Raw genomic sequence first — 21,982 nt, forward strand, 5'->3', positions numbered from 1 at the left:
TCATCTAATACAGCCTTTGGGTATCCTCTGTGCAATAGACGTGCATGCAATTCCCCCGCCTGCACCCTGAAGTCCCCATCCCAACTGTTGATTCTTCTAATTCTTAAGAACTGCCCATAAGGGACGGCCTTCTTCACATGTTCGGGATTATAACTCCCGTAGTGCAGGAGGGAGTTGCATGCCGTTGGCTTGCGGTAACCCTTAGTAACCAGTTCTCCTACCAAACTCACTGACACGTCTAAGAATTCTAGTTCCGTACCTCCCACCTTCCATGTAAATTTTAAGTTCATATCATTTTCATTGTTCAGGGCGGACACGAAGTCCACACGATGTCATCCACAAATCTGCAACAGCCATGGAACCGATATACCTGTTTCTATCTGAGAGGATGTACTTTTTTTTCCCGAAGCCTGCCAAATACAGATTAGCCAGAGTACAGGCCACTGGGGTCACCATGGCCACCCCGCCTGTCTGGGTGTACCATTCACTCCCAAATTTGAAAGAAAAATCAGGGAAACACAAAGAAATTGATATAGTCTACACTTTTTCCAGAACACCCAAGGGGCTCTCTAATCACCTCTACACTTCTACCTTGGGGGATAGTAGAGTAGAGACTTTCGATGACTATTGACACCAGTATGAAATTCTCAGACAATAGGAGTCTCTCGAGTATCTGGAGAAAATCATTAGTAGAGCTGAAATGTCAGTGAGTAGGAGATGAAGCAACCAATCAATATACAGTGGTCCCTCAACATACGATGGTAAACCGTTCCAAATGGACCATCGTTTGTTGAAACCATCGTATGTTGAGGGATCCGTGTAATGTAAAGTATAGGACAGTGGTCTACAACCTGCGGACCGACGGCTGTCCGGGCATGCTGGGTGTTGTAGTTTTGCAACATCTGGAGGTCTGCAGGTTGAAGACCACTGGTATTGAAGGCTATACTCATCTGTCCCTGCCGCTCCAGACCGTCACCGCTCATCACCACTGCCCTGGATGTCGCCTTCCATCGCTGTCGCCACGTCTCGGGGTGTCCCCGACGCTCCGGCAAGGCCTCTGCTTCCCCAGGCATCCTCGCTCTCCGTCGCCGCCATCACGTCGCTACGCACGCCGCTCCTATTGGATGACGGGATGGCGTGCGCAGCGACGTGATGACGACGATGGAGAGCGCCGACGATGCAGGGAATCCCGAAGAGGATGGTTCGGAGCCCCAAGGACAGGTAGGAGACCATCACCAGAGTTTGCGAGGCACCGTAAATGGCAATCCGGCGGCAGCTGAAGCAGTCTGCACTGCCGGATAGCCGTTTATGTGATGGCCCCGACATACAAAAGCATCGTATGTTGATGCTGCCTTCAACATGCAATGGCCTCTGATAGGACCTCGTATGTTGAAATGATCGTATGTCGGGGCCATCGTAGGTCGGGGGGGTCACTGTACTGTGATATTGGTTCCGTCAGTCCACGCCCCGGAGACTATAGGTGTGGTAACTGCAACTGGTGCGACTTTTGTTGCACAGATAAATATGTTACCATAAAAGGAGTTGAGGTTATATGTAGAGATTTTATCTGTTGTCAAACTAAAAATTAGTGATGAGCGGCAGTGGCCATATTCGAATTTGTGATATTGCGAAATTTGCATATTCGCTATATTTTTTTCCCATGTGAAAATTCATAATAAGAATTCACATAGTGCGCATACGCAATTATATCTTTCACCTAAAAGAAGGGAGGGATAAGTGTTCTCTGACTGCAAGTGCTGATATTTGGGAATATTTGGATATTCGCGAATATTTGGATATTCACATGTTCGCAAAAAAAAATCCCGAATGTTACAAATATATATCGCTATATTCTAAATATTCGCAAAATCGCGACGTGTCAATATTCACGATAAAAATTTGCATTTCAAAAATTCACGCTCAACACTAATAATAAAGACACGTCTCCCACATGACGCGATTTAGTAACGCTGCACAGTGAATTATAATGAATTCCGCATTACATATAACGCAACAACTTCTGGCGGAACATGTGCACGAGTCCTCACAGTGACCTGCAGCTCAACCATGAAATCCTCCCAGGTACAGTCATGTAGTACGTAACATCCGCTCCGCACTGCAGGCAGCGTGCACACACACACATTGGGAGGTGCGGTACCGCTGACCACACAGTGCTGGTTCTCCCGTGAACTGCGGGCACATTGTAGTGTGTGCACAGGGTCATGTATCGCGCTGCACTTACTCACTCCCTCTACCTATCCCGACAGTGAGGCTGCGTACAGGGCAGGGCTGTCCCCTCCCCCGGATGTGTGTGAGTTGGTACGGTCTTCCAGGCTGTGCTGGGATTCGGGACAGGGAGAAGCAGCAAGGTGGGAGGCCTCGGGGAGTGCGCAGTGCCGGGCGGTCAGTGAGGGGCACTGCCAGGTTTCCTACTGGAGGACATGCCGACACTGAGGGACAGCACCATGTCCCAGCCCGCTGATAACTCCCACCAGGTCCGGGTCAAGGCGTATTTCAAAGGGTGAGTAGTGCATAGGGTGGTCTACTGGCTCATGGGGGATTCCTAACATACACCGGGATTGTTCCTCTGATGCCCCTCATCTATCACCAGGGCGAGCTGGCATCTGTAGTGGTAGCTACCCTTATACCCAGATTTTACTCTATCCTGGACAGACTTGTGGCATTCAGATGTATTGGGTCATGCTGCCACTTGTTGCATTAGGTCATGTTGGTTCTAGTGCGCTAGTGACATGGTATGCTGCCCCAATTGGTGCCCCATGTTGATGCCAGCTATACTGGTGCCAGGGAGGTAAAGGTGGCTCCCCTGGTGCGTGAAAAGAAGTGTCAACAACTCTGTTGCTCTGGAAGTAATATCAGCTCCACTGGTGTCAGTGTTGATGATGCCCCATGTTGATGCCAGCTTTGATGGTGTCCAGGAAGTAATGCCAGCTCTACTGGAGCCCAGTGTTGATTATGGCCATGCTGATGCTTTCTGTTGCTCTGCTGTTGTCAAGAAAGTAATGCCAACTCCACTAGTGCCTGGTGTTGATGATAGACATGCTGATATGCCATGTGGATGCCAGCTCTTCTGATTTCTAAGAAATAATGACAGCTCCACTGGTGCTCAGTGTTGATGATAGCTCTGCTGATACCCTATGTTGATGCCAGCTCTGCTGGTGTCCAGGAAGTAATGCCAGCTCAACTAGGGGCCAATGTTGGCGATAGTCCTGCTGATGCCTTGTGTTGATGCCAGCTCTGCTGGTGTCCAGGAAGTAATGCCAGCTCCACTGGTGTTGGGTGATGATGATGCCAGCTCCACTGGTGTTGATGATAGCCCTGCTGATACCCCATGTTGATGCCAGCTCCACTGGTGTTGATGATAGCCCTGCTGATACCCCGTGTTGATGATAGCCCTGCTGATACCCCATGTTGATGCCAGCTCCACTGGTGTTGATGATAGCCCTGCTGATACCCCATGTTGATGCCAGCTCCACTGGTGTTGATGATAGCCCTGCTGATACCCCATGTTGATGCCAGCTCCGCTGGTGTTGGGTGATGATGATGCCAGCTCCACTGGTGTTGATGATAGCCCTGCTGATACCCCATGTTGATTCCAGCTCCGCTGGTGTTGGGTCTTGATGATAGCCCTGCTGATACTCCATGTTGATGTCGGCTGCACTGGTGCCACGTAAGTAGTGGCTGCTCCACTGGTGCAAAGGAATGAACTGCTCATCTACTGGTGCCTGGGAAGTAATTCTAGCCCCACTGGTGCTCGGATCGTTTTGGTTCCCATGGTACTGGAAAAAGTTTTGTCAAAGTGCTCACTGAGACTTGTAGTTTCACTCACATGATTTTCCCTGCCTTTTCCAGTGACGAGAAGTCCATTGTATAAATGAAGCAGTTACTAGATTATACATTTCTAGTGTCTGAGTAACACAGAGGTGAACACATAAATGAGACTTAGTCAGGGCCGTCTTTAACGTGGGGAAAAAAGGGGCAGCTGCCCTGGGCCCTGTCATATCTGGGGGCCCAAAGCAGCTAGCCCTTTAGCCGCATGTTAAAGCAGCTAGCCGCCCCCGGCATGTTCACTAACGGTGCTGTTGATGGTGGTGTTACTGCTGGGGGGGGGGGGGGGGTTTGTTGCTGATGGATGATGAGGGTGCTGCTGCCCCCCCCCCCAGCAGTAGCACCCCCATCATCCATCAGCAGGATGTAAAGTGACTTCTAAAGTGCTAATATGGTTTTCACTTTCGATGCCAATTGCCACTGGAAGCTTGGATTACATGGCAAAGCAATAGGTACTAAGATGGTGATTAAAAACTACCCTTTGGGCCAGAGCTATAGTGGATGCCACCTTAGCTCCTGTGCCTAAAGTGGTCCTCTGCCACATCAAACTATCAACAAGGGCACTTTAACAAAAATGTCATTTAGGCCTCCTGTTCTTCCTTTGCTGCTCTCACTGGGCACCATATAAACAGCCATCTGTTTCCCAACAATAACTCGCATATATACATAAATGAATTAAATAACTTCTCCAAATATTAGTGGTAAAATATTTACCCAGACTAGAATATGTGCAGTGTACTCGCCTCCCGCCTCCTTCAGGTTAGAAGGAAGTTGGAAGAGGATCACTGTAAATCCAGGTTTAAAGAATGGGATGGTCTGACAATGTCAGAACTTGTAGTGCAAGTGTATTGTCAAAAAAGGCGACATTCCACATCTCAGATTTCCCATCTGCAAGTGTCCTTGAAAGCAGAGTCTGATTCGCCAATATTACAACGTATAATGTAAAAGTTATTTAGCATTAAGGATCAACAGTTCCTTGTATTCTACAGAGGAAGTTCTTTTCTTCTTGAATTTCTTTTCTGTCTGACCACAGTGCTCTCAGCTGACACCTCTGTCCATGTCAGGAACTGTCCAGAGTAGAACCAAATCCCCATAGCAAACCTCTTTTGCTCTGGACAGTTCCTGACATGGACAGAGGTGTCAGCAGAGAGCACTGTGGTCAGACAGAAAAGAATATCCCGTGGAACAGCTGATAAGTACTGGTAGGGTTAACATTTTTTCATAGAAGTAATTTACAAATCTCTTTAACTTTTTGGCACCAGTTGAGTTGAAAAAAATAGTTTTCCACTGGAGTACCCCTTTTTAAAGGTTTTTTGTTTTTATTAGGCAGTCTGAGCACTTTAGTTAATAAAACAAAGCAAATCACCAGACAGTGAAATGTTGATTTAAAGGGAACCAATCATCAGATTTTACCCTATATAATGCTTGGCAAAGCGTTCTATAGGGTAAAATCTTTATTTTCACCATTCCCGGGGGACGCTCCTGCCCCCAGGGATGGTGAAGATAAGAAGTTATAAACTAGTCACCGCCGCCGCCGTAAGTAGTCACCTGGGCGGGGAGCTCTTCTCACCTATTCCCGTTCTTCGGACGGCAGCGACGCCCCCTCTGCTTGATTGATGGGCAGCGTCATCACTCTGCTCCGTCTGTTCAGTGAGTGGAACAATGACGCGCCTATCAATCAAGCGGAGGGGGCGTCGCTGCCGTCCGAAGAACGGGAATAGGTGAGAAGAGCTCCCCGCCCAGGGGACTACTTACGCCCGTGGCGGTGACTAGTTTATAACTTCATATCTTCACCATCCCTGGGGGCAGGAGCGTCCCCCAGGGATGGTGAGGACAACAATTTTATCCTATATAACGCTTTGCCAAGCATTATACAGGGTAACATCTTATGATTGGTTCCCTTTAACCAGTTGACATCTGCTCCAGATCTGGGGTTCCATGCAACCCTGTTTCTGAGCTCTCCAGGCAGAGAGTTATGATTAAGTTGCCCTACTTTATGTGAAAAATCAGTGGTCCTATGGGTATTGTGAACTATTAGGGCCCATTCAGACTACGGAATTTCCAAGCTAAAATTTCTCCTTGAAAATTCTGGTGCAGCAGCCTCCCATTGTCTTCAGTGAGATTCTGCTGCGTCGTGCACACTGTAGAATTTCCAGGCATAAAATTCCATAGTGTGAATGGGCTGTAATCAAATAAGGTTTTGTGATAAATACCATAGGATATAATATAGTATAGACTGTATGATAATCAGATTGGACATATTGATATGTTTAAAGGGTACCTCTCATCAAAAAAACTTTTGATATATTATAGATTAATGTATGCAGAATAACTTTACAATTGCATGTTATTAAAAAATATGTTTCTTTCTATTTAATTTTCCACTTTGAAGAAATGACCACTAGGGGTCTCCCTACCAGTCCTGGCAGCAAGCATTTCAGACTCATGCTGGAGTCCTAAACACTACGAGCTGCCAGCCTGCTTTGTTCACAGCCGGTTTGGCTGTGAACAAAGCAGGCTGGTTGCTCTGAGTGTTTAGGACTCCAGCATGAGTCAGAAATGCTTGCTGACAGGACTGATCGGGAAAAATACAATAGAAAGAAGCATATTTTGCATTAACATGCTATTGGAAAGTTATTCAACATTCATTCATCTAAAATATATCAAAAGCTTATTTGATGAGAGGTACCCTTTAAGGGGTACTCCGCCCCTAGACATCTTGTCCCCTATCCATAACCCTTGGTGATCTCAGGCCAGAGCAGAAAACCCCAGGAGACGGACGTAGGCAGGTGAGGGGACCTCTGTCCGCCATTATGGATGATTAAATCCCTGCGGCAGCGCCGCGGGTGATCCAATCATCCATTTTAGTGACCGCACTGCCACAGATGCCGTGATCTGTATTGATCACAGCATCTGAGGGGTTAATGGCACACATCAGCGCGATCACTGATGGGCACCATTACCGGCGGGTCCCTGGCTGCTAATTGCAGCCGGGACCTGCTGCGCATGACACGAGCACCACTCTGGTGCCCGCTGTCATGTACAGGACGTAAATGTATGTCCTTGTGCGTTAACCCCTTAAGGACACATGACGTACTGGAACGTCATGTGTCCGCTCCCGATCTATAACGCGGGGCCATAGCGGGTCGGGCCCGGCCGGGACCCGTGGCTAATAGCGCGCGGCATTGATCGCGGTGCTGCGCGCTATTAACCCTTTAGACGCGGCGTTCAAAGTTGAACGCCGCGTCTAAAGTGAAAGTGAAACCATGCCAGTTAGCTCAGTGGGCTGTTCAGGATAGCCGTGGTAAAATCGGTGCATCCCGAACAGCTTACAGGACAGGGGGAGGGCCCCTACCTGCCTCCTCGCTGTCCGATCGCCGAATGACTGCTCAGTGCCTGAGATCCAGGCATGAGCAGTCAAGCGGCAGAATCATCGATCACTGGTTTCCTATAAGAAACCATTGTTCAATGTAAAATATCAGTGTGTGCAGTGTTATAGGTCCCTATGGGAGCTATAACACTGCAAAAAAAAAGTGAATAAATATCATTTAACCCCTCCCCTATTAAAAGTTAGAATCACCTCCCTTTTCCCATAAAAAATAAAAACAGTGTAAATAAAAATAAACATATATGGTATCACCGCGTGCGGAAATGTCCGAATTATAAAAATATATCGTTAATTAAACCGCACGATCAATGGCGTACGCGCCAAAAAATTCCAAATAGTGAATTTTTGGTCGCTTTTTAGATCATGAAAAAATGAATAAAAAGAGATCAGTAAGTCCTATCAATGGAAAAATGGTACCGTTAAAAACTTCAGATCACGGCGCAAAAAATGAGCCCTCATACCGCCCCATACACAGAAAAATAAAAAAGTTATAGGGGTCAGAAGATGACAATTTTAAACGTATTCATTTTCCTGCATGTAGTTATGATATTTTCCAGAAGTACGACAAAATCAAACCTATATAAGTAGGCTATCATTTTAATCGTATGGACCTACAGAATAAAGATAAGGTGTCATTTTTACCGAAAAATGTACCACGTAGAAACGGAAGCCCCCAAAATTTACAAAACGGCGTTTTTCTTTTTTCAATTTTGTCTCACAATGGTTTTTTTTTTCCGTTTCACCGTAGATTTTTGGCCAAAATGACTGACGTCATTACAAAGTAGAATTGGTGGCGCAAAAAATAAGCCATCATATGGATTTTTAGGTGCAAAATTGAAAGAGTTATGATTTTTTTAAAGGCAAGGAGGAAAAAAACGAAAATGCAAAAAAGGAAAAAACCCCGGTCCTTAAGGGGTTAAGTACCAGGCACCAGGACATACATTTATGTCCTATGTCGTTAAGGGGTTAAAGAGTACCTGTTATGTGGAAACATTTTTGGCATAGCTTGGCATGATCTGTGGGGGTCTGAGTGTTCAGTCCTCCAGCGATTAGGAGACTGAGCCAGGAGAAGTCTGCTCTGCCGCACTCTCCTTTACCTGCCTTTCTGTCACGTGATCGAGACGCTCATAGACTTACATTGCAAATGTGTCTTGATCAAGTGACACAGAGCCAGGAGAGACTTCCCCTTGGTGGATTGGGGGAGGTCTAAACACTCAGATCCTCGCTGATGCAAACTTTGACATGTCACTAAGTTTTTCCAAATGACAGTGGCCATTTAAAGGGGTATTCCAGGCAAAAACTCTTTTTTTTATATATCAACTGGCTCCGGAAAGTTAAACAGATTTGTAAATTACTTCTATTAAAAAATCTTAATCCTTCCAATAGTTATTAGCTTCTGAAGTTTTCTGTCTAACTGCTCAATGATGTCACATCCCGGGAGCTGTGCATGATGGGAGAATATCCCCATAGGAACTGCACAGCTCCCAGGATGTGAGTCATCAGAAAGCAGTTAGACAGAAAACAACAACTCAACTTCAGAAGCTAATAACTATTGGAAGGATTAAGATTTTTTAATAGAAGTAATTTACAAATCTGTTTAACTTTCCAGAGCCAGTTGATATATATATAAAAAAGTTTTTGCTTGGAATACCCCTTTAAAGCTGGGGAGAATCCTAGATTGTCTATCAGTTTGCACCATTCTCATAGGCATGCCCATGATGACAATTATGTGGACTTTCAGCTTCTAGTAATTGTTTTTTTTGCACTTTGTTCCCCTTCAGTGAGTCTTATGAATTTTTGGAATGTTGTCTGTCAGAAAATGAGTGTCACCGATACTGTAAATATACTGTAGAATTGTTGCAGATGTCGTATGTGCATTTGCTTATTATTGGGCCTTCCTAATAAATATCCCTTTTTTACTGTCCTGGCTAGAGATTAAAAAAACATTCTGGAACAATACCAAAGCATAATCCAGAAACCCCTGAATAGATGATTTAAAAGTCTGTGAGGACTATATAAAAAGGACTGTTTTATAATATTAATAATGTGCTTCCACTTATGTGAATGGGGGCGATCTTTGTACTGCCCTGCTGAATACTTTAGTGTTATATAAGCAACAGGAAGTAAATAATACATAAAGGACTTACACTATACCGTGGTCACTCAAGTTACAATATTAATTGGTGCTGGGAAGACCGTTGTATGCTGAAACCATTGTATGTTGAGACCAGAACTCTATGGAATCTAAAGGCACCAAAATGTCATCCAAAAATAGGAAAAACTGATAATTAAAGAAAAATAAGTAGATAACTAATATAGATAAAGCAAATCCTTATATATAAGAGTAAGAAAAATCTGCTGGGAGCTGTAAATCACTGTTTATGTCAGTGTTTCCCAAGCAGGGAGCCTCCAGCTGTTGCAAAACTACAACTCCCAGCATGCCCGGACAGCCAAAGGCTGTCCGGGCATGCTGGGAGTTGTAGTTTTGCAACAGCTGGGGGCACCCTGCTTGGGAAACACTGGTCTATGTAGAGGACAGGCGCTTCTTCGAGGTCCTGTACAGTACAGGCAATGTCCTAAAAAAAAGTAACATGGAGCCGCCCGCACCTGGTGTCCAAAGGAACAGGTAACCCTGGTACAGGTAAAGAGTACCTCCTGTACTGTAGGGGGCGCTACCAGACACAAGTCAGTGCATACACTTCAGTAATACAGGGGTTTTACAAGTAAATTGCCCATTCTGATTGGTCAGTTCTTCCGGCCATTGACACGTTTCACAGATCTGGACTGTCCGTAACATTGTATGTTGAGTCTGGTTTCAACTTACAATGGTCCAGAAAAGACTATTGTATGTTGATGCCACAGTACAGTGACCCCTCAACTTACAAAGTTAGACTGGGTTCTTATTGCGTTTTGCCTTTATGTCACAGGTATCTGTTGGCATCCTGCTGGGATGCCGACTTAGGGTGCGTTTACACTGAGTAATACAACCTGAATCTCTGATTGCGGAATTCAGTGAGCGGAGATTTAGCCTGTCAGCCCCCACTGAAGTTCTTCAGCTGTAGGACCGCGTGGCACTGCACCATCACCATTGACTGCCATGCAGTGCTTGCGGAATTCTGATCAAAGAATGCGCATGTTCATTCTTAGCGCAGAACAATTTCAGTGCCTGTGAAATTGCAAAAATTGCTCAGTGTGAACTAGGGATTGACCGATTGTCGGTATGGCCGATATTATCGGCCGATGATCACGATTTTGGGCATTATAGGTATCGGCAATTACCTTGCCGATAAGACGGCCGTCACGCCCCCTCCCATAGACTTGCATTGAGGGGGAGGGCATGATGTCATGAGGGGGCGGGGCTATGACGTAACGAGCTCCCGACTCCAGAGTTCAAAACAGTTTGTTCCAAATGCTGGGCAGCGGGGAGTACCCCTTTAAGACTGTGTGCAGGCAGCAAGGCTGAAGTGAGAAGTAGTGTCTGAACTCCAGCTCTGTCTGATGGAACATCTTAAGGGTGTATTCTCACGTACAATATTCTGCACATATTTGATGCACAGGATTTTAAGCTGCAGATTTCAAGCTGTGTTCAGTTTAGTTTACATTAAAATCTGCAGCTTTAATATTCATACTGTACGTGTGAATACTCCTTAAAGGGGTTTCCTATTTTACAATGTTATGGCATATTACTGGGACCCATGCATAAAAATGAAGGTTTTAAAGTCTCTTGCAGAACAGGTGGCTGGAGGTGTTTGCTGTGCAGGGAAGTGGTGGCCTTGACATTAGGAGTTCTGTCCATCAGACTCCCACCTCCTGTACCTATCATTTGCAAAAAGTTTTTATGGAATGTAGATGATACCATTGTATACTTGTAATGTACCTTGGTTAAAAAAATGTATATAGGCAATAGCTGTGTGTGTCTCTGTGCAGAGACCAAATACAGGAAGTGTGGGCAGGACAAGGACTAGTTAGGGATTTTTTGCCTCAAAAATATACACATTTACACCCCCCCCCCCCACACACACACACACACACACACACACACATATACACACTCCATGTTCTCATTGTAATCGATTATATATATTAATAGCTTTGAGTGGTTCCATAAAATTTATAACTATATTTAGCCTTCGTGTACTCTAGAGTTTATCATATACTTGTGTTGGAAAAGAGGCGTAGTTTAAAGGAATCCGTCATCAGTGTAAGTACAGACAGGTGACCCTGATGACAACCATACTTACCTGATCCTGTTCCATGCTCCAGTTCTCCCACTATCTTCTGTATCTTCCGTTCCAGGGCCGACTTGGAGCATGGGCGGAGCTTTGTGATGTCACCGCTTCTGGTTCTCTGCTGGGTCCCGCTGCTAGCAAACAGCAGTGGTGATGTCACAAAGCTCCGCCCATTCTCCAAGTCGTCCGTCCGTTTGGGTCACTCGCAATCTCCTGTACAGAGCCCCGGCTATTCCCAGCAGCGTCGCCACGCCCCCTCCATATATCTCTATGGGAGAACCCGAAGATAGCCGAATGGCTTTCCCATAGAAATATATGGAGGGGGCATGGCGGCCCCTGCTTCAGGTGGGGATTGTGACGTGCCGCTCCCTGGAGAGCCGGGGTCTCCATACTGGAGATTGCAGGGGGCCCCAGTGGTCAGACCCCCCCACTATCTAAAACTTGTCCCCTATGCTACGGATAGGGGATATGTTTTTTAGTATGATTTATCTTCAAGGCTAGGGTCACACGTAGTATATATGCTGCATATTTCATGCTGCAGGAAGCCACCAGTCAGCTGGAAATACGCTGTGTAGTTTGCTACGTGTAGACACACAGGCCTTCGCCACTTCACTCTGTGCGCAGTAAGGTTTAAAGGAGAACTCCGGTGGAAAGAAGTAGAAAACAAATGTTTTCAAATCAACTGGTGCCTAAAAGTTAAACAGATTTGTAAATTACTTCTATTAAAAAATCTTAATCCTTCCAGTACTTATTAGCTGCTGTATAAAACAGAAATGTGTGAATTTCTTTCCAGTCTGACAACAGTGCTCTCGGCTGACACCTCCGTCCGTGTAAGAACTGTCCAGATTAGAATCATATCCCCATAGAAAACTTCTCCTACTGGACAGTTCCTGACACGGACAGAGGTGTCAGTAGAGAGCACTGTTGTCAGGCTGGAAAGAACTTCACAAATTTCTCTGTAGTATATAGAAGCTGATAAGTACTAGAAGGGTTAAGATTTTTAAATAAAAGTGATCTACAAACCTGTTTAACTTTCTTGCACCAGTTGATTTGAAAAAACTTTCTTTCCACTGGAGTTCCTCTTTAAAGGCTGACCCAGCGCGCTGGCTTGACTCTGACATGAGGGCCCACTTACAAACCTTATTCTCCCTCCAAAGCCCTGTGTGTTTGCTCTTGCTGTGTATTCACCACTGCCTGGTGGATTTCCTGTGGAGTATATTCTGCGTGTGACCCTATCCTAAAGGTAATATGTCACCAGCGTGATGGTGATTACACAGTCTTTACCTTTTTTCTTTCCAGTGCCCATTCCAGAGATATGGAGGAAAATGTATTTATGTAAATGAGTTGTTTGGTGCAAAAGATCTCATTTACTTCCTTCCTGGAGCGTCACCGGCCTCACATGCATGCAAGAGAGATCTCTGAGCAGGTACAGGAAGGTGACATGAATATTTATGAAGCGGGCATTACAAAGAAAGAAGCAGGCTGGCAGGGAAATGCACCTCTGGGCTTTGGAACGCCATAAGTGCACCAAACTTGTCATCTACATTTTCCGCTATACGTCCGGAACGGGGGGCACAGAAAATAAAAAGCTAAAGACTGGTGTTATCGGTGTCAGCGGCACTCTTGGCCTGTACCAGCAGGTTAGTGCAAGTGATGCTGGTGACAGATTCCCTTTAACTCTAGTAAAATTAAAGCAGAGACTGTTTGCTGTGGACAAATCAGTCCAGTTTTACTTTCACACAGTTTGGTAAATTTGATTTGATGAATTTTTATTTTATATATAATTTAAAACTCGGGCTAAAAAAATTGTGCTTATAAGTAAAATATACACACACACTAAGCATGAATCTTATGTGGGACTATGCACAGCTACTTGTAAGTCCTGTGTGGGTCTATCTACCAGATCTTGGGAATTTTGTGTGGGTCTGTACACCACATCTTGTGAATCTCATGGGGGTCTATGTTGTGCCCGATCATGTTCTTATGAGCTCATGAGCTGAGGTTCCTCACTTTCGCCTGCATTCACTTTTTGTGCATTACTTCAACAGTTTGTCTTGGATCCCACTAGGTCTCACTCCTGAGACCTGTTGCAATCGCAAGTTACAGCTTGGTGAACTGTGCAGTAGGAGGCTCCTCGCCATCAGGCTGTCAATCAAATCCGACCCTTTTATTGCATACGTCTTTGGAGTGAAAAGGTCGGATCTGCCGGTTGGCCAGGGAAGTGAAGAGTGCTGTTGCACATGTCACTAGATTATAACTCTTGTATAAATAGTGTATTCAAAGCGCAAAAATAGGGACTTTGAGAAGTTATGTATGTAATACAACTTACCATGAAGATGTGATATTCTTTGCTAGTGTTCAGAGTTTCATTCTTGAGAATCTCCCCCAATAAGGCTCTCTACCGATACTGTCTTCCGGATAATGTGGATATAGCGATGTCCTTGCAGATAATGCTTGATATTCCGAGTTTGGGGAGATTTAGGAGACAGCCCCGTCGTCTTGACCTAAACCTTTCCCACTGAAGTCTGTGTGTTTGGTTCGAGTGACGTCACTACTGTGAACCTAAAGGGTCAGAAAGGCTTCCAACGTGTTTCAAAGGCAAATATGGCTTCCTTCATCAGGGAGAAACCTCCCCAAACTCAGACTATCGAGCATTACCTCCAAGAACATCGCTATATATTACATCATCTGGAGGACAGTATGAAAAGGAGCATATCGGTACAGAGTCTTATTGGGTGAGATTCTCAAGATTTAAACTCTGAACACAAGCGCAGAACATCACATCTTCATAGTAAGTTGTATTATATACGAAACTTCTCAAAGTCCCTATTTTTGCCATTTGAATACATTATACAAATGCCAAACTTTCATATGGTAAATAAGGAACCATATATTTTTCTCACAGCAGCGAATAAGTAAAAAGGGCATCTACTACCTTGAAAAGCGCTGTTTAGTTATATATATTTTTATTGTAGATTATAACTCTTGATGGCAGTGGGTCTGAGGACTTGGGCCTTATGCCTTCCTAACTTTAACATGTCTGCACAACGTGTCAAAGGTTTAATCCAATGACCATATCACTTTAATGAAGACAAACACGTATTGCATGACTGCCTGATCTGCAGTGAACCGTAAAACACACTGGCTGTACCTGCAGCTTTATAATCTCTACTTTTTACTTAAAGGCACAGGAATCTGAAAGAAGATAACTGTAATAATTGTGAATAGTACGTTTTAACACTGCACATTGGGTACATTTTTCTTGCGCTCGTTACTTTCTGTTGGGAAAAGAAAATTCTGGCTATCATATTATACTAATATTCATTACACTTACATAGTCTATAGGTGTACATTAGCCCAACAAAGAACAAAAGAGTGACCATCTGTATTCTGCAAAAAAAGTGAAGAATGGAATAATGGAGACTCATAAAGACTTCTGAGTAGTCCCTTTTTTTCCCCTTTTCGGGAGCTTTTCTAAGAGGAGTACATCATAACTGTGATATCATTCGTGACCCAGAACTGCCATTTTTGATGCCCAAGTAGACTCTTTTGAATAGTGTCAAGAAAAGTGGTGTTGTAAAATGTATTAATGACTTGCTCCGTTCTTTTGGTGCAAAATATTGGAGGTAAACAGCGATAAAGTTGTCAGTCTGTCATCTCAATTTAGGAGGACGTTCTATACTGACTGACAACAACCCTCATCATTACCACTACAGACTATATGAGATTACATACAGTTATATCAGGTGACTGACAACAACCCCCATCATTACCACAATAGACCATAAACGAGATTACATACAGTTATATCAGGTGACTGACAACAACCCCCATCATTACCACAATAGACCATAAACGAGATTACATAGTTATATCAGGTGACTGACAACAACCCCCATCATTACCACAATAGACCATAAACGAGATTACATACAGTTATATCAGGTGACTGACAACAACCCCCATCATTACCACAATAGACCATAAACGAGATTACATACAGTTACATCAGGTGACATCTTCTCTGACTGGGACCGGTCACTTTACTTTTTCTTCCGTCTTGATTTCTTCCGGCTACGACTCCTCTCTGCAGAACCTGTCGGAAAAAAACATTTCAGGCTCCTCATTTTTCCAAGACCTATAATTCCCCAAACTGTAATAATAGGTGACCTGAGTAGGTAGGGCCCCTCCGGAGAGAGTTGACCCTGTAGGTAAATTCCCAAATAGCCGTCAACTGTATGAAAACCCCTATATAACCTATGTAGATAGTAAGTAGCCCCCGTATTAGCTTGGCAATTAGTCCCCATATTAGCTGGGCAGGGACGTAGTAGAAAGTCCCCCAGGTAGGCAGCAGCTCCTCCCACATTTGATAGGTGGCAACACCACCCACATTAGATAGGCGGCATTTCCCCCACATTAGATAGGCGGGAGTTTTCCCATATTAGATAGGCGGCAGTCCCCCCCCATTAGATAGGCGGCAGTCCTCCCCCCCCCCCCATTAGATAGGCAGCATGCGGCAGTCCCCCCCATTAGATAGGCGGCAGTCCCCCCCCCCCCCATTAGATAGGCGGCAGTCCCCCCCCCCCCATTAGATAGGCGGCAGTCCCCCCCCCCCATTAGATAGGCGGCAGTCCGTCCCCCCCCCCCCCATTAGATAGGCGGCAGTCCGTCCCCCCCCCCCCCATTAGATAGGCGGCAGTCTCCCCCCCCCTCCCCCCGCATTAGATAGGCGGCAGTTCCCCCGCATTAGATAGGCGGCAGTTCCCCCGCATTAGATAGGCGGCAGTTCCCCCGCATTAGATAGGCGGCAGTTCCCCCGCATTAGATAGGCGGCAGTTCCCCCGCATTAGATAGGCGGCAGTTCCCCCGCATTAGATAGGCGGCAGTTCCCCCGCATTAGATAGGCGGCAGTTCCCCCGCATTAGATAGGCGGCAGTTCCCCCGCATTAGATAGGCGGCAGTTCCCCCGCATTAGATAGGCGGCAGTTCCCCCGCATTAGATAGGAATCAGCCCACTTTTGTTAGGAAGTGTTTTCCAGACTGTGTGCCTCCAGCTGTTGCAAAACAACAACTCCCAGGAACTCCCAGCCAATGGCTGTCCAGGCTTGCTGGAAGTTGTAGTTTTGCAACAGCTGGAGGCACACCGTCTGGAAAACACTTTTCTACATTTTTTTTTCTGGAGATGTGGGTGCATGCCTGTCCTGTCCGACCACCCGGCACCACCGCATACATAATTAACAGTGGTAAGGTCTTCTTCCTCTTCCTCAGAGCTCTCTGCTGAAATCATGAGAACAGTGCTCTCTGCTGACATCTTTGTCCATTTTAAGAACTGTCCAGAGTAGGAGAAAATCCCCATAGCAAACATATGCTGCTGTGGACAGTTCCTAAAATGGACAGAGATGTCAGCAGAGAGTACTGTGCTCATGTCAGCAGAGAGCTCTGGGTTTCTAAAAGAAAACCATTTCCTCTGTAGTATTCAGCAGCTAATAAGTACTGGAAGGATTAAGATTTTTTAATATAAATAATTTACAAATCTATTTAACTTTCTGGCACCAGTTGATTACGGGAGTACCCCTTTAATCACCTGTTATTTTCTTGATGCTTTGTAACTTTATCTGTTTGTCTTAATATAATCAGTTATATACTGCTGATATATGTCTGGTACACTACAAATATGGGTGCTTTCTTTACCCTGCTTTGGGTGTCGTGGCCCCAGTTACTTCTAGTGATAAGATTGCTGGATGTTATTCCATTTCAGCATTGTTCAGCTGTTCTTTGTTGCACCTTGTCACATTTGCATTAATACAGATTCCAGTGTGGCTCTGAATACGGACGTTGATCAGAACGCCTACAATCATGTGGCGGCTGCTCAGGTATGTGACCTGGTGGTCTGCCACAGGTTTGTTGCATTACTTCTGGATCCTTGGCCTGTGAGTTTCGGGATAGTCATACAACGTGGGTGGAGAGATAGAACTTTCTCACGTTTCGGTGCTGTCATGTAGGTGTCATGTTTCATGGTCCTATATATTGTGTGCTATGTGTGTAAATGAGGAAGCTGTAATCCTCAGCTAACCACAGACTGATGACTTTTACTTAGCTAATTAACAAGAAATCTTAACACTGAATAAAATTCAGCTTTGGTCTTGATCCTGTAATAAACATTTATCTCATTCAAGTCTATTTCTAAGTGAGAGTGAAGTTCAGAAGGATCAGCTCTGTAGATCAGCAGTGTTCAGTGCTTTGTACCTACAGGATGGAACAGCAGTCCTGCCATTCCCACATGTGGAATCCATCATGGCGACTGCCACAACTGGGGGCCCAATCCATATAGAGCAGACTCCTATTGATCTGAATAGCTTTATAGGATCTGATCAATGGCGATCCCACAGGTGTTCTTGTGTTCTATAGAATGCATTTTAGGTGCACTTACCCACCCCCTCTCGTTGTCTTCTGGTCTCATTGTTGGACTAGTCATGTGGCTACATAATGGCCTTTACTTGTCATTATAGATGAGCAAACTTACAGTAAATTCGATTCGTCACGAACTTCTCGGCTCGGCAGTTGATGACTTTTCCTGCATAAATTAGTTCAGCTTTCAGGTGCTCCCATGGGCTGGAAAAGGTGGATACAGTCCTAGTAGACTCTTTCCTAGGACTGTATCCACCTTTTCCAGCCCACCGGAGCACCTGAAAGCTGAACTAATTTATGCAGGATAAGTCATCAACTGCAGAGCCGAGAAGTTCGTGACGAATCGAATTTACTGTAAGTTCGCTCATCTCTACTCGTCATGTGGATTTATTCCTTTAGCTATAATTGTATCACTATCTATGCATGGCGTTCAAATGCACTGCACACTTTTCTTTTTGTGAGAAAATAACCTATGTCCACACAAAACGGATATTTTCCACTGTTTCTATAGTCTCAAATCTGTGGCAAAACTCGTGTTAGGGTGTGCTTACAGTGCTATGTATGTTTTGGGAAAACTTTTGGCATATACACCATTTACCTGATGGAGACCAAAAAAAAGTGTAAGTTTGACCTCCCTCGGACTAATCATATAAATCAGTGATTTATTTTATTTTTTTTCTATATAGAATTGTGTAGTTGACTGTGCAATTCTTTAGGAGTGTATCAACTTAAAGGACAACTGTAGTGCTAGACTTTTATATATTTCTGTGCCCGGGCCTCAAAAATAAACAAAATAAACTTTAACAACAATGTCCCGCCCCGGACAGTGATAGACTGAGAGCACTGTCATGTAAGAAGCCATCCAGAGTTCCTTACATGACAGTGCTCTCAGCCTATCACAGACTGGGGCGGAACATCACTGCGACCGGTGATACGCCGACGGCTCCCCAGGAAGTTGAATGAGGTTAGCACCGATGGACCGTGTACCGGACCAACAGAGGAACGTAGGAAGGTGAGTTAATGTTTATTTTTGAGGCCCGGGCACAGGAATATATAAAAGTCTTGCACTACAGTTGTCCTTTAACATGTTTTTCCATTTTTGCACTTTAGTTTTTTCCTCCTCACCTTCTAAAAATCATAACGCGTTGTTTTCTACCCTACAGACCTATATGAGGGCTTGTTTATGCGCTACCAATTTTACTACCACAAAATCTATGGCGAAACCAATAAAAAATTATTTGTGGGACAAAATTGAAAAAAATATGCCATTTTGTAATTTTAGTGGCTTCTGTTTCTATGCAGTGCATTTTTTGGTAAAAATGACACCTTATCTTAATTGTGTAGGTATATAAGGTTACAACGATGCCCAATTTTATATAGGTTTTATTTTATTATACTACTTACAAAAATTTAACTACATGCACCAAAATTAGTATGTTTTTTATATTGTCATCTTCTGACCCTTACAACTTTTTTAATTTTCCGTATACGGAGATGTGTGAGGGCTAATTTTTGTATAAAAATTATCTTTAGGGTATACAAAATGACCAAAAATACGAATACTTTAAAGGAGTACTCCGGAGCTAACCTTTTATAGGGGAATTGTAGCATGAGGCAAAGTTATATAACATTCTAATATACTCACGTTTTCCATATGGTCTTCTTCCCGGTCTTCTTCTCGCTTTTCTCTCCATCCGGAAGCTGGGTCTTCTGATGACGCTCGACCGGTATTTCTTCTTGATCCGCCGCCATCTTCGCCCGGTGACTCATCGCTCCCATGAGTCACTGCGGGCTGTGCCGGCCTTCCAGCCCAGAGTCGGCTACTCCCCCAAAGTTAATTTATTCTGCGCATGCGCAGTACTGCGCAAATAGCGTAGGGCTAATGCTAGGCTCCTATTGCTGCCTACGTTAGCCCTACACTATTTGCGTAGTGCTGCGCCTGCGCTACATAGAATGTACTTCTATATACTGTGCACCGCTCCAGCACCCCCTGTATATGATCCGCCCGGCCCGGAAGCCTCTGGTCTCGGGGGCGCGCCTGTGTGTTCTCCGGCATTACAGCTGCGCGGACTCTGGGTCTGGGAGGAGGAGGACGGCAGAGGAGCCACAAGTGGAGGCGGCGGTGACAGCAGGCATCATCCCTCAGTCTCCGGGGTGAGTGACACTACAGACCGGCACTGGCAGCATGCTCGGCCACCGGCAAAACTTTCACTAGTTGTGTGTAAGTGGGAGAGAGAGGAGCCCCCTGCAGGGGAGAAGGGGCAGGTGTGCCAGGTGAGGAGGGGGCACAGCCTGGACCCTGGGGGGCACTACTCTCTGGGGTTGGGGTGCCCAGTGCAAGGAGCAGTGAGTTACTTTGCAGAACTGGGGGGCAGCATGGGCACTGTTTGCAGGAATGCATTATAAATATGGTGTGTGTTGTAATGGGGGAGCCCCCTTTAACTTTAGGGAGTCTGTAGTGAAGCAGCTTTGTGGGGTCACCCCAAACTCTATAGCCCTGCTGTAACATGGATACATGTGTAAGACAGTGGTCTCCCAGCTGTGGACCCTCCAGCTGTTGCAAAACTACAACTCCCAGCATGCTGGGAGGTGTAGTTTTTCAACAGCTGCAGGCACCCTGGTTGGGAAACACTGCGCTAGTGGGCACATGGAAGGAGGGAAGGAGCTGTGGGCATTACTTTATTATAATTTATTATAATTTCCTGTGGGGGGGGGGGGGGGGGGAGAGGAGGGGGAGAGAGCAGCAGCTAACAGGAAGCTGGCGCAGGGAGTCATGGGAAATGTAGTCTTTATGACATGGCTGCTTACTGCTACAGGTGGCAATTACAAGAGAATGGCTGGGCCAAATTTGACAAATGAGGTATCATTGGAAAGGTCTTTGAAAGAGCTATCAGATGATGTAAACTTTTTTTTTTTTAAGTACCAGCGCTCCGGAGTACTCCTTTAAGATACACACTATTGACTGTGTGGTTTAAAGTTATATTTTTATAGTTCGGACATTTATACACACGGCGATACCACATATGTTTGTTTTTGTTTACATATTTTTTTTTTTTTTAAATGGGGAAAAGGGGGGTGATTCAAACTTTTAGGAAAGGGTTTTTTATTTTTATTTTTACACCATTTTTTTTTGTCCCACAGACTCTTACATGCAATCATCTGATTGCATACACTGTTCAATGCTATACCATAGTATAGCATTGATCAGTGTTAATGGTGCTCTGCAGCTCAGGCATGGAGGAGCAGATCACCGATCAGACGGCGAGGAGGCAGGTTAGTGCCCTCCCGCTATCCTCTCAGCTGTTTGGGACGCTGCGATATAACTTCGGAGGTCCCGAACAGCCCGACTGAGCTGCCAGGAACGGTTTTACTTTCAGTTTAGACGCGGCGATCAACTTTGATTGCTGCATCTAAGGGTATGTCCGGCATTCGACATGAGTCCTGTCTGTTGATAGCCGCCGGGACCACCCGGCTATGACGCGGGGTCAGCTCGTGAGCTCACCTCATAGCAGGGGAGCGGGCACAGGGTGTACAGGTACGCTCTGCGTTTTTAAGAGGTTATCTTATTGGCAACATTTGTGACGTATGCACCCTGTAAAGCTCAGAGACAGGATTGTGTTGAGCCACAGATCTAAAGAAAAATTACTAATAGCACAACGTATAATTTTCATAATTCTTAAATGGAAGAAGTTTGGAACAACCAGGAGTCTTCCTATTGCTGGCAAACCCAACAAACTCAGTTATCGGGGAGAAGGCCCTTGGTAAGAGAACTGACCAAGAAACCAATGGTCACTCTGGCTAAGCTCCAAAGATCATGGGGGAGATATATCAAAACCTGTCCAGAGGAAAAGTTGCTGAGTTTCCCATAGCAACCAATCAGATTGCTTCCTTCATTTTTAACCTCCCTGGCGGTATGATTATGTCTAGAAATTTTTACCAAAAGTGGTACAATTTTTTGCATTGAAATTTCACATCTCCCCCCCGCCCATTTCACATATCCCCCCCCACCACATTCCCCCCCCCCTTATCACATTCCCTCCCCCTTATCACATTCCACCCCCCCCCTCATCACATTCCACCCCCCCTCATCACATTCCCCCCTCATCACATT

General features: G+C 45.1%; 1 protein-coding gene across 1 annotated transcript in view; it reads left to right on the top strand.

The window, feature by feature from the left end:
- The first annotated feature begins 2,418 nt into the window (after positions 1–2,418).
- PRKCI (protein kinase C iota) overlaps positions 2,419–21,982 on the top strand; it is a 97,065-nt gene continuing 77,501 nt past the window's right edge. Inside the window, exon 1 of the mRNA XM_056565162.1 lies at positions 2,419–2,521. Within this exon, the coding sequence (XP_056421137.1) occupies positions 2,442–2,521 (80 nt within the window). The 5' untranslated portion in view covers positions 2,419–2,441. The remainder of the gene's footprint in view (positions 2,522–21,982) is intronic.

This window comes from Hyla sarda, chromosome 3 (genome assembly GCF_029499605.1).
Source record: "Hyla sarda isolate aHylSar1 chromosome 3, aHylSar1.hap1, whole genome shotgun sequence".
NCBI classification, from domain to species: Eukaryota; Metazoa; Chordata; class Amphibia; order Anura; family Hylidae; genus Hyla; species Hyla sarda.